The following is a 14414-nucleotide window of genomic DNA, read 5'->3' as shown; positions in this document are numbered from 1 at the left end:
TTGTCGCGTTTCGAATACTGCTGCTACCTATTGGTAAGTTTTTCATTCTGCGAGGCGGTCGATTATGCTTCGGCCAATCGTGTAAATATTCAAACGGAAATATTAAGAGTTGTGTTTGCGTGCTAAAATTTATCGTTTAATTTGTCAAAATTGTTTTCACGTACTTGTCATATATGAATCATATACTTGTTGGTTATCTTTTTTTTTTTTTGTACTGCGCGTTTGAAACACTCAACTTCAGTTATCAGACAGATAATAGTTTAGTTTCTTCAGATTTTCGTAACTTGCAAAGTAATTGGAGAGAATGTTCAACCAAAACGTTTCGATTCAGAGTTTTCGTTGCTTTTTGACAGGTTCTTTGGGTTATTTCAATGACTTATTCCTACTTTTCTGGGCCAATCACAGTTTACGACACAGTGGCAAACACCAATGAGAATGCGTCTCTTTTACAGCGGCGTCGAGAACTCCGAGAATGTATCCGTGCTGCGACACGTGACTTGAATCAGCTGTTTCAGACAGATTGCTGTCAAAACCAAATGCAAACTTGAGATTGCTTAATTAAGATCACTTCGAACATCTTCTTGGACGTGAGACGTTGGTCAGGACTACTTGTACTGTTTTAAGTTGTGATAGGCTGTGTAGAAGAAAACCTGACAGTTACCATGAATATAATCAAAAGATAACTAACGCTGAGCTTAGTAGATTGGTAAAATGAACAAAAATATGAATTCCCCGTCAAAATTGACGGAATTTGCTCCACTGAGTCCAGAAGAGAATCAGCCAGTCGTTGCATCTCTCTTCTCTAAGTTGTTCAACTTTACCAAAGGTAAGTCACGTCTTGAATGTTTGAAGGTATTTCACAATCATCGGAGAATAATTAATATCAACTTCGCATCACACGCTTTATACTAAACTTTTATTAATAGCTACATTTGTAACATGAGGCGATGCCTCCCAAAAGAGATTACCATTTCGTAACTGCAAATGAACGTTCGTGAGAGATTAACTCTCTTGTTTGTGGATATGATAACTGGCCAGTCGCGTTAAAGAAAAAATTTCCTCTTACTCATTTCAATCTGACTGATTTTACATTTTGACTAAAGAACATCAGAAATTTCTCATAATAATATATTATTGATGAAATATACATAATATTAGCAATTACGAAGTATGACATATAATATTCAGCTTAGTTTTAATACTCAGGGTCGTTGTCCAATGATGGCTCGGCAACCTCTCCTAACAATGATGAACAAAGCTCTTCCGGAGAATCAGAATCATGGAAACAATCTGATAGTGTGGAAAAAACTCCAGATGAAGATACCTCGAGCGTTATGAATTTGCCACTGGACACTATTGAAGGACGTAGCCTGCCTAATGTTCTAAAGCGTATCAGTAACATTGTAGCGCTAAAAAGCAGTGTATGAAATTTGTTATCAAGTAATGTTTTTTGTTCTACAGAGATCAATTTTGCACTTTTCTACAAATGTTTCCAAATAAGTCATTTACGTTACTCTACAGAATGGATGCCACTTTTATTCCAAACTTAATAAACTTTCGCTTATTTGTCTTCAGTGAAAATCAGAGTATGAGCAATCAGTATTTTTATATATGTATATATTTTATATTCTACATAAGGTAAAAATTGTGAGTTTGGTACATAAAGGTGAAATTACGTATGATGTATTAATTATAAAATTGTTTCACAGAATTTACAATCTTACAAGGATACGCAACTCAGGAGTTACTGGATGCCAGATAGCGTCAGTAAACAATGTTACGAGTGCGGTGAACGCTTCACAACTTTTCGTAGAAGACATCATTGCCGCGTATGTGGCCAAATCTTTTGTTCAAGATGTTGTTCTGAAGTGATTCCTGGAAAGATCATGGGTTGTACTGGTCAGTTAACGAAATAAACTTACTGTTTAAACAGGATAATTGCACCAACGAATGAACCATTCTACATAGATTATCATTCCACAGATTATGTATTTGAGATTCTGTGAGATTTTATTTTCTGTTTAGGCATTCTTCTTTACTTAATTTGGTTAGTCAAAGTTAATTATGGATTTGCAAGATATATGCAGTTAGGTTTTAACAAGGGATTCCATACTATTTCAAGACTTAAAAAACCAAATAAGTGAAATAAGACTGGCTTTGTGAAAATGTAAGAGTCTTCGAAACTTCAGTCTCACATATTTAATTGAAAATTTTTATACAACTCTGGGTTGAATTGCATATCACTTTGAAATATGTTAAGTACTGACTACTTAATTGCTGAGAGCGTGTTTTGAAGTAATAGAACTCAATGTTGAGTATTTTAGTGTTGTTGTTATTGCTGCGTATTGCCTGAGTCTTCTCTAAACCGTATGAACTCACATAAATCCTAGACATGGGTAAAATCTCTTATTATATTTCCACATTGTTTCTAGATCTCATAATATATTATTGAATTACAATTATAAATGTTATATTTTTTTTCTGTAGGTGACTTGCGAGTATGTACTTACTGTTGCAAAGTTGTTTTGTCCTATTTACAATCTTCCGACATGGGTGCTGACCTGACAGCAGATCTCAAAGCGTTACAAGAAGACTTACAAGTTAAGTATGGAAATGATATACCACAGGCAGCTCAGAGAAATGTCAATGATGACACAGACCCTGAGATCCAAGTCAGAAGAAAGACTAGCGTTGGATACATGGAAGAAAAATATGCTTTGGGATGGTACTTGAATATGCCACATTGCTTTTTTTAATTTGCATTATTATCACCATCGCCATTCTCATTAAAAATTACATTTAATGTATTTTTTTCGCATGTATAATGCATTAATTACAAAGTACCATTAACAATATGATTATTATGCCACTTCGATATGATGTTCCAGTTGAAATTCTTCTGCTAAATCTCTTTCACTTTGATTATCGAAGTTTTACAGTTAATTATAATCTTTTTGACTTTCCAGCGCTTCAACAGGATACTTGTCGTCCGAAGAACGAACTATGGCTTTACAAAACTCAGCGTCTCTGAGAATGATTTACGAAGAAATATTCCGTTCTAGTCAGGCTATCATATTACAAACTCACCGACTCAGGCTGCGGAGTTACCCTAATTGCTGTCTGGGTAGCGAGCTAGTTGATTGGATGATAGCTCAAAATAAAGCTGCAACTCGGTAAAATCCACTGTTTATTTGGATTTATCAAACGTAGTGATTGAATAATAAATTTGTGTAATGTTTCCATCAATCTTATTTCGCAGTGTCCAGGCAACAGCGATCGGTCAAGCGATGCTAGAAGCAGGATTTATAGAGTGTATGCTAACGGAGAATGTGTTCACGGATGGTCCAACAATATTCAAACCATTGAAACCAGCCAGAGTCCAAACGAATTCAGATTTCTCAGCAGACAAGCGAACAACTTGCGATGCACAAGAGCCTGCATGGGTGAAAACTATTCCTCAACACGATTCAACTACAGGTACGAATAAAAATTTTTACCGACGTTCTGCTAGCATTGAATTTACATCAATCACAGAATTTGAGATCGTTATACTTACAGATTCCGAAAGCGAAACCAAGCAACCGAACTCAATGTTTTCTACAATTGGCCGTATGCCATCATCCAGTTCAAGTTTTTACTTGGATTTAAATCTGGAAGCTTCGACGGTGACATTGAAACGTCCGACGTCTGAAGAATTAAGTGTACTTTCAGTTGATAGTATTGACAACTTGGTTGAAAAAAAAGAAGTCAATTTTACAGCACATGAATGTAACTCCGGTGTTCCAGACGAATTATTAAAGGATACACTTCATGTTCAGGACTACAAAGAAAAAAATAGTTGGCATAAATCAAATAACTTGAAAACTGCTTTCGGTGAAAGCAATGCTTACAATAGATTGGAGTAAGTAACAATAGTGCCGATTTAACTTTTAACCTGTTCAGAAGGATGATGTATTCAACCAGTACGAACTTTCATTACTTGTTTCCAGAACTGCTTACAAACAACACGAAGATTCGTTACTCAAACAACTTTTGAACAAAGAAGGCTTGGCTCAAAGCTGGTCAGAAACAATCCTTCCTATAGCGCATCAAATTGTTGATCAAGTTAGGCCAAATCTCAACCATGACGCCGACGACATGGATATCAGACAGTACATTCAAATAAAAAAGGTACCTGGTGGCAACAGAAATGAGTGCGGCATCATATCTGGCTTGATTTGTAGTAAGAATGTTGCTCATCGAGGCATGAACGCGATGATAGCCCATCCGAAAATTCTACTGCTACAATGTGGTTTGACATACCAACGTGTCGAAGGAAAATTACTGAGCTTAGAGCCAGTTATGTTACAGGTGGATACAGAAAATTTTTAAGTCAATCAAGATGTTCAAGGATATATGGGACTACAGTCAGGATAACAAAGTGATGAAAAAAAAAACAAGACAAAGAAACATAAAACATTACTAAAGCTAATCTAGTTAGATATATTATATCTAAATAATTTACGATGACCTGGCTCAAAATTTTAAATGCGAATTTTCCATGTAAATACCGTCGTCGGTTGACAACTGTAGAGAAATTACATTGGTCTGTTATTTTTAATGGAAAAAAACACAAGGCTTGACTGATTTACTTTGGGTAACAATAATGTATTTATTATCAAAACACAAGTCTATCAGGTGTAAATTATCAAAATTGTACACATCGGATTTTTATTTTACTAACTGATGAGATAAAGAAAGAAACAGTCTCAACAATTTTTTGTGCATGAATTTTTCAAATGCTAAACTAATGTGATTTCTCTATCGTTGTTGATAACAAGGTGTCTGTAGTTGAAATTCCGCGTTGAAGCATCTGCTTCTAGGTCACAAGAACTTTTTCGGCTTTATTCAATTCAATGTGGTTGAGTTACACTTTTCAAATCTTTGTTACGTCATGTTTTTGTTTCATCACATTTTTCAGCTAACTGTACGTCACATATATCCTTCATTTGGAGGGAAAAATGACTCCAATAGATGGAGAAATCGTTCAGGCCCAACTCGGTCCTAGTATAAGTTTCACGTAAAAATTGCAGGAAAATGAATACCTAGGTCACACGGTTGCACGAATAACAGCACTGGGCCCAGACATTGTGTTGGTCCATCGATCTGTATCTAGATTAGCTCAAGATCGACTGAAAGACTGTGGTGTTACTTTGGTCTTGAACGTGAAGCTGAGTATCCTTGAAAGAGTGGCGCGATGTACCGGAGCAAATATTGTTAATAGCGTGGATGCCCATATAGCAGGGCGGTATCGTCTTGGAACGTGCCAAAAGTTCTACCTTAGGAATTTCCCAAACGAAAACAGTGAGTGAATATAGTCTCAGTATTTGATGACTTGCAAATATTTCCCTGTGACAACAATTTCACACACCATTCAAATAAATTTAATTAGGACAAAGTACTCTAAGAATAGTCTTTGGGCAACAACTGAATTGGTGCATGTTGGGATCCTTATTTCTTTGAGATGATCTGTTTGCCAATGCAATGTTTGGAATAAGCAGTAAAAATTTAATTGACTTGGTATACATATTTTTGCAATAAATTGTACTGTTTTTTCAGATGGAGTGAAAACGTTAATGTTTTTTGAAGGGTGTGCAAATTCGCATTTAGGGTCTACTATATTATTGCGCGGAGGATCTCAGAACGAATTGAAAAAAGTTAAAAAGGTGACATTGATGATGATCTTTTCTGCTTACTCGTGGCGAATGGAAAAATCATTCCTCATGGACGAATTTGCCAGACCTCCATCGCCGAAAGCTGATGCATTTCTGGACGAAAATTCACCTAAGAATTCAGTCGATAATGCTGACGAATCGGAAGATGTGCTGAGTATAGAAAGAAATGTTGACAGTATTCAAATAAACATGTTCCCAGAGAACTATTCTACTGCAAATGATATTAGCAAAAACGAATTTTCAAAAGGCGACTTTGTCTTTGATAAAGACAGAGATCTACCATTTGAAGTCAGTAGAAAAAATGATGAAAGTGAGACTCAAGATATTGACAATCCATTATTTAGTCCCGATACTTTCAAACAAGGTTCCACAATACTAAAACAAGATTCAGATCCATACGATACTCTGAAATTATTCAAATCTAAATCGAAATCAGTTGCATCTCGTGATAAAAATAATGAAACTTCCAGCAGGTATGGAAGCCATTCTATTGAACAAATTATAAGAGATTCTGAACAGTTTGCCACAGCAAGTGAACAAAATATAGCTACAGAGCCGATCAAAAGCAATACCAAACCTCATAATGCTAGCGAAATAAATCTGATAAACAAAGAATATAAAACTGATGATGTTGCAATGGAAATGAATTATCCTAAATCTGACGATGAAATGAGTGAAAAAGTCAAATCAAAAGATAAAGCGGCGTGCGAAGAAAAACGTACTTATAGTAAATCTGTCAGTGATCACAGCGATCCACTGCATCAGTATTTAAATGAAGAGAACGATGTTTTCAATGAAGCTAACTTAACCGTTCAGCAATTGAGCGTTGCTGATTTACCGTTATCCAATAAGTTCAAAAAAGCATTAGACGATACAATACTCAGCGTATCTCCATATTTAACATTTTCCATACCCTACCTAGAAACGGAACCAGGACGGAATTGTACACTCAGACAATTTTTTCCCAAAGAAATATATCATTCCATGCAATTCACAGATAAAGTCGAAGGCGTTAGGTCAAACAGTATATCTGCGGAATGTGGGCATCAAGATAATCAAATGATGAATTTGAGATTGAAACCACCTCATGCTTTTGTTGGGACTAATATAACTAACAGTGCGGACAGCCGGGAAGTTCAAACACTTTTGGCTAACTTCCGAGCATGCGGAAGTCGAATATATCCTACAAATAATGTTATAATGGATATGAAACCAACTGTGGTGCCGAACGACAGAAATGATCAAATTGCCAAACGGCTCGACTGCCTGGATCCCTTGACACATCAGAGGTTATCCGTTTTGTTTTGCAGTTTTTCTCACAGCAGCAACACTACTCCAGCATTTTGCGTAAACCCTTGGGTAGTGAATATGGATTTGTATGGTAGAAACGACATTGCTTTGGGGCTTTTCCTCGAACGTTACTGTTTAACAACCGAATACATGTGTCCAGCACAAGCATGCAGGGCACAAATAGCTCAGCATGCTCGAAGATTCACTCACGAAGGAGGCTGTGTTCATATCGGTTTAAGCAAATTAGGGAACGAGCCGTTTGGCCAGGAAAACACCAATAGAATATTAATGTGGAGTAAATGTAACAAGTGTAAGAGTGTGTCGCCTGTTGTTCCCATGTCAGATGACACATGGTCATTGTCGTTTGCCAAGTATTTGGAACTAAGGTTTCATGGAAGCATTTACATCAGGCGGGGAAGTGATTCTTGTCAACATTCACTTCATCACGATCATTGTCAATACTTCAGCAGAAATAATATGCTGGCAATATTCAAATACGCACGAGTATCTCAATGGGAAATATCTTTACCGCCACCGCTAATAACAATTAATTACGATCCAAAGCAACACAGCAACGTCATAGAAGAGATGAAAAATGTGGCACTCAAAGGAGACGAGGTCTTTTCTAGCATTCGGGATAAGCTTGTTACCTTGGCTATCGACCCTGAAAGTTTGAATGCCATGAAACAGCAGCTATCGAAAGACCAGCAGTACTTCAAAAATAAAATTGAAGAAATTCAGTTGAAGCTAACATCACCAACATTAGAGAATAAGAAAATGGAGGGCAGAAATGCTGAGAAAATTGTACAGTCATTGATGTTTAGGATTGAAGATGGTATTGTGATTTTAAAAAGGCTAATATCCGAGGCAGTTTTTGGCTGGAATAACAGGATCCTAGAGATCACTGCCAAGAAAAAGGATGATAAGCAAAGGAGGTTCGCGGAACGAGCAATGACGACTGGGAGTAGCAATTTCATTGAATCGGAAGGATTCGTTATAGATGATGCAGCACCTGAAACACAACTTGAGAGTCCAATGTCAGCTGACTATAACGCTGTCGATGCAGTTACCGCAGTTCAAACTGATTTGCAAAGCGATTTTGTTGATAATTCAGATAATGAGGTAGTAGAAAACAGCAATCCCGAGGACATTGTAGTGATTCATGAATCCCCTAAAACTCATCATAGGTCGTATTCCGACGTGCTGCCATTGGCGTCGGACGATATACCGGACAAGAAGAAAAAGAAGAAAACAATATTATCACAATTACTGCCGTCGGTCCCAATCATCAACCCTATACAGTGTCCGTTGGGTTCTCTTGAACATCATTTACTTTCATTAGGGTAGGTTCAATATGTGTATAGTAGAGCGCTTTTGCTACAGTGCTTAGTCTTGGTGCTACAGTGCTTAGTCTTTTTGAGGCTTTGTTCTAGACGAGATGCATGCATTTTTTGCATACATCCATAAAAAAATTGGAAAATTTAAAATGTGACACACTCTCATATGTCACATAGTACAAATACGTACGGTGTGCTTTAAATGTGGAAGATTTTGTGCAATGGTATCCACAGATATTTGAATAGAACACAGAGATTAAATAGAAAAATTAAAAATACATTTCATCGACAAACAACGTTATTGCTGTGTTATTAGAATTTTTAATGGAAGACATAATTTGCAACGGTTTGGTGCATTGATGATATTTGAAAAGTCTAATCAACTAGAATATGTCAGTCATATACAAAATAATTTGTGCGAGTAAAAAAATTGAGATTTATCGATAACAGTTTTGTACGTTTTGTTCATGCATATTCAGAATTTGCAGCATCTACATTGCGATTAAATAAAATTTGACTTTTGAATTCCTTACAAATTTTCACAAGGTTTGAATTCCATTATTAAGTACTTTGTAATTTGCAATCAGTTGAAGTTTTATTTATAAATGAAAATTAATTGAATCTTAATGTACAACAGCAATGCTACTGAAATTTGTAAAATATCATAGAGAACTAAATTTGTACATGTATGACATACAACCTACAGTATAAGTTACTGTATTAAGTAGACTTATTAATTGCAGGTCAGTCGTACCGATCGTTGTATACGAGTCAGAACCTTCGTCCATAATAGCCTACGCACTTGATTCTCTTGACTATAAACATAAACTGCAAGAACTGTTACGATCTACAAAAGGCTCTGAGTTAAATCCGAGTCCGCTTTACAAGCGGAAATTCTCCGATAACAAGGAAAACGCATCTGAATTGACACAATCAATAGAATCAAAACGGCCGTCAGTTCTTTCTTTCTTACGTGGCAGCAGTCCCAATCTGGCCAGTCCAGTTGAAACTGAAAAAAATTTACTGTCAACAGACAATTTGCCACAAACTACCGTCGCTACTCTTGATTGTGAAGAAGACAAAAAAGCACTTAAACATCAAAATTATATAGAAGTCCAGTTTAATGACACAACAACGAATTTCTTCTGCAGAATTCATTTCGCTTCACAGTTTGCTGCTTTGAGAGAAAATGTTTTACTTTGCGGCGAGGATGGATTCACCCGGAGTTTGAGTCGAAGCGTTCAGTGGGTTGCTAAAGGTGGAAAGAGCGGCAGTGCATTTTGCAAGACTAGAGGTAAATCATTTCCGAGTATACTATTGTAAAGTTCAACAACGGGTAATATAAAAAATCACCAGTGAAAACACTAGGTTTCTAACTCGATTATGGAATAGTGGTTTTTTTGGGAATTCTACGGTGAAATTTCTTATCAATCCGTAAAGAGCTGTGTTCAATGAGCCTTTTTGGTAATAAATATGCATAACATTAGCCAGTTTTACTTGATGTTGAATTTCAATGTGGTCTAACTTGAAATTGGAGCAAAAGAAACAATTATCTGTGTATTTGGTAAGCTTGCATTAAAGATAAGTACATATGGTGCCCAGCTGCAAATGTTTGTTCTTGATGTGATTCTGAAGTTTTATATTTCTATTTAAAAAAAATCTCCCTATTATTCATGAATTTTGGTAATGTTTCAGATGACCGTTTTATTTTGAAGGAAATGTCTCGGTTAGAAATGCAAATATTCCTTGACTTTGCACCTAACTATTTTGCGTACATGGAAAAATGTCAGCAAACGAAGCAGCCGACGTTACTTGGAAAAATTATTGGAGTATACAGAGTATCGTTCAAAAACAATACTACTAACGCTGCTCTACGAACTAGTTTGTTAGTTATGGAGAACCTGTTTTATAACAGAATTATTAAGGATAAATTCGACCTGAAGGGTTCCGTGAGAAATAGACTAGTTAATCCCGAAGAGACAGATCACGAAGGAGAAATTGTTTTACTGGATGAAAACTTGTTGAACAGTAAGTAAATGGTGAAGGTCATCGAAACTGTTATGTAACACTCTTCACTTACAAGTGGTTCGCATCTGTTTTCATTTTCTTGATCATTCAAACATACTCAAAATTGAATAAAGTTCACTGAACCATAATTTTACTATGAGTTACTATTAATTTGTTTAGTGGAATATTATGCGATTGGTGAAGTTTTCATGAATTTGATCCAATAACTGAATAAGCATTGTATTATTTCAGTGAGCTGTGATTCTCCGTTATACATAAGACCTCATGCCAAGGCAGTACTAAATAAAGCTATAGAAATGGATACAAAATTTCTAGCTGATAATTCTGTGATGGACTACTCATTGCTAGTAGGTTTGGAACCAACCACCGATGAACTGGTACTAGGGATTATTGGTAAGTTTGTTCGCAAATATGGCAACAAATGACGCATTAGTGTGATGGCATAGATAAATTCATATAATTTCTAAATAACATAACTCACTATATTCTTGAGTGAGGACATCTTCAAGATAGAGGATTTTATACTGTATATATATTTTTATTAATTTACAATAGTTCTCTGAAATATCTAGCCCGCCCCATGCTGGTGTTTAGCAAAAATAAGTAGAATAAATAAAATAGTTCTGCTTCCAGAAAATACCTATTTGAGACAACATAAATGATCCATTGTTTACTTTTCCATAGATTACATACGTACTTTTACATGGGATAAGAAGCTGGAAACAATTGTAAAGAGGTCGGGCATCTTGGGTGGTCAAGGAAAACTGCCAACTATAGTATCGCCAGAGGAATACAGAGCCAGATTCATAGCAGCAATGCATCGTTACTTTCTACCAGTGCCAGACAGGTGGACGGGATTAGGTCACGGAGTAGAATTCTCATAAAATAGATGTAATCCTAGAACATAGTTATAATCATGAATCCGTTTTTATGGAAAATCTATGTTGCTATCATTCAGAGATTGTCTACTGAATATTTAGTTTTATACAATTATCATCAAGTTTCGTAGAGTTTTCTCGGCATAAGAATATCGCGAAATGGCATACAATGAGTCTTGTAAGACAAAACGCAATATCTCAATTATATACCTATTTGAATTATCATCATTTTACAATTTAGGATAACCTTGCTAATCCGAGCGAATGTTGACCCAGCCTAGCTCACATAATTGAAAAACGTTGATAACAGGGAACAAAGAAAACAATACATTTTTGAGTGATAACGAGTAAAAAACATGTATATTCGACTATGAAGAAAACAGACTTATAAAGATTATAAATAGAATTATACACACTAATTCACGAAAAGATGTTACAAAAGCAAAGTTAAACTGTCATAGACGTACGTATTAGAAGTCCTAAAAATGCAGATATTTTTACTGTCGCAAACTAGACAAGAACTCGAATGAAGCGGGCTCGAATAAGCAAGGCTTTACTGTTCCACTAGTAATTGTAATGCAGAGAGATTAGTCTTCACATCAATTTTTAGCTCAATTTTTTTTTCATTGTTAATGAAAATGAGCTAGTATAAGATACCAATAAATATAATGCTTATTATACTTGACATGAATCAGTGGCAAATGAGGTCATTATTTTGAGCTTGATATTTATTCAGCAAGATAATCCATAAATTGATAAAATTATTAGTTATCAAACTTTCTATGAAAAATAATATATATAATATTATTTGTACGATCGATAAGTTGTATTATAAATTAGATTTTGATATCTACTTCAAGTGAGTAAGCGATATCATACTCAATCGCATCATATTCTAAATACATTTATTGTAATCATGTGGTTCTAATTGGAAGGTGATGTAAATTGTATTATATTGTGGTTATCGTTGTTCCCAAGAATGAATTCGACTTTACACTATATTATGTGATGCAATCAATCTCATCAGTGAAACTATAATATTTCGATTCATTTAAAATTTGTTGTCATAGTAAAATTTCATAAAAAATTAGTTTTTGCCTGGTTTTATTCGATTGTGTTCCACAAGTATCCAGATATTACTTAAGACAATGCCAAAAATTGGAAAAACATTCTGCACAGACCATTTTTACGATGAGAACGTACTAATTGTCAAACTTTGGTGTTTTTTCCTTTAATCCAATTCTAATGTTTTTGGACTTATTTGATTTAACACGAAGGTCTCCAAAAATTACAAGATTTTTTTTTTTTACTAATAAATAGTTATTTTCAAAATGATTAGAAATGCATTTAGGTAAGAATGTTACAATGGTTGTTTGTAAAGAATTACATTTATGCGTTATCACTATACTGTAATATGAAATTTCTCAAATATTCTTGAGATAATTAGTTAGGATCTATTCGGTGAGGAAAATGAGCTCGGAACGTTAGGAACAAGTAAAAGTACCAGAGTTCAATCATGTTGAACATTCTATAATTAGTATCAGTCTATCTGATAAAATACTACCTAAAATCAATAAGAGCTGCGCCTAGATACATTACTAATAATAAAATAACTTTCTAATTCAGCTAAAAATTCGACTAAGTTTTAACTATCCTCGTCGTTAATTTTTGGAGTTTTAATATCCAATTTCAAACATTGAACATAGTTAACTAAACTTCCAATTAAATGTTTTGTCATATTAACCGATTGGTCAAACTTTTTTACTGCAGCGTACTTGATCAAGTTCTAGAATCTGAGGTTCTTTTTCATTTTTTGACCTTCCAATTTGATTTACCAACTCTTGTTGTGATCAAAACTGATGTATTTGGTTACGTGATTCCTCCTGTTGTTTCTGTAATTCTGCACATTGTTTGTTTCCATTATCCCGCTCTAAAGTCAAATTTTGCTCTTGCCCTGGTAACAATCGAACTAGGATTAGTTATTCGCATTATCTAGTTTTGCCATTCATACAACATACATTCATTGTAATAAAAGAATTTCCTGTTGTTTCTCTAGCAATGTATTTTTGGATTTCTCTGTATATTTAAAATTAATCAATCGTCCATCAGGTCAACAATGTTTCCGCGTATCTCCCACGCATTTCGAATATCAAGAAATTTTCAAACATTAGTTTTTGGAAATTTCGAATAACTACCCAAAAATATTTCGAATACTCGAGAATTTAATGAATTTCAGAACTAGCGGCTGCTCGAGAATCGGACGAAGTACAAATTTGGCGGTCGCTTGGTACGCGTCGTAATATTGTGAGCAAGCAGAATTCAGTGCTCGTACAGTGTTGACTGAGGATATTTGATGTAAGTGCCCGTATTGGCAAGGAACGCGACTCAAGCTACATCTGATATTTAAATTGAATCATGCTCGAAAGTCGCAAGATATGCGTAAAAAATAACAAGCTGCTATAAAAAAATTTATTTAAGATTATATAAAAATATATATATACTTTACGGTCCGGGCAGTTTTCAAGACTTATACATATAAGTGTATATATATATATTTTTTTTTAATGTATTTATATTTACAAAATACTTATTACTTGTAGAGTGAAACACACACTAGTTGAGTGAGGATGCTACAGAAATAGGTTATACATTACTTACTTTATTCTCTTAATTGCGTTTATCCACTTTTTTCTTTGCTCTACTTTCCAACTAGCTCTGGGAAATGTGTAAAATTTACACTGACTATTTCTGCCTGTATTTTCACAATTAACAACTCAACAACTATTATGATCAACAATGGCTGGGAATAGAATATTATGTCATCAATAAAATAAATTATTGGAAGAAACCATCGATGGTGCTTCACTTATTTATGATTCAGTTGAAGCTCATAATTGTGAACAATTGAGGTGGATAAAATGTCATGGACGTCCGCAAAAGGGGAAAAAAAGTGAGCTGATTGAGAGGTTAGGCATCGATATTTGTTTACTATGTGAAAACTTATAAAAAAAATTAATTTTTACATTTTTATTCTAATTAATAATGTCAATTAATTTGTTGTAGTTGAAAAAACATTGTAGTTAAGATGAGTATTACTCATGGTAATAATTTATAAAATAAGTCATTTATATTTTGCGGCTATACATGGCATAATTAATAAGCCAAAT

General features: G+C 34.8%; 1 protein-coding gene across 2 annotated transcripts; it reads left to right on the top strand.

Annotated features, from left to right (window-relative positions):
• The first annotated feature begins 271 nt into the window (after positions 1 to 271).
• On the top strand, positions 272 to 12419 carry LOC124175123 (1-phosphatidylinositol 3-phosphate 5-kinase). Of its 2 annotated transcripts, XM_046555043.1 has the most exons (14): positions 285 to 826; positions 1207 to 1421; positions 1710 to 1899; positions 2488 to 2725; positions 2967 to 3173; positions 3260 to 3477; positions 3559 to 3901; positions 3990 to 4350; positions 5073 to 5343; positions 5599 to 8347; positions 9085 to 9635; positions 10037 to 10369; positions 10601 to 10762; positions 11054 to 12419. In XM_046555043.1, exons 1-14 carry the CDS (start codon positions 712 to 714, stop codon positions 11251 to 11253), a joined length of 6153 nt encoding a protein of 2050 aa, XP_046410999.1. In that variant the 5' UTR covers positions 285 to 711; the 3' UTR covers positions 11254 to 12419. The 2 variants fall into 2 exon arrangements, with proteins under 2 accessions (XP_046411000.1, XP_046410999.1); XM_046555044.1 differs by lacking the exons at positions 10037 to 10369; positions 10601 to 10762; positions 11054 to 12419 and having other exon boundaries at positions 272 to 826; positions 9085 to 9294; positions 9375 to 9547.
• The last annotated feature ends 1995 nt before the right edge of the window (positions 12420 to 14414 follow it).

The sequence above is a fragment of the Neodiprion fabricii genome, chromosome 2, assembly GCF_021155785.1.
Source record: "Neodiprion fabricii isolate iyNeoFabr1 chromosome 2, iyNeoFabr1.1, whole genome shotgun sequence".
Lineage (NCBI taxonomy): Eukaryota > Metazoa > Arthropoda > Insecta > Hymenoptera > Diprionidae > Neodiprion > Neodiprion fabricii.
The sequence above is the reverse complement of the archived record's forward strand: the minus strand, read 5'-3'. Positions and strand labels throughout refer to the sequence as shown.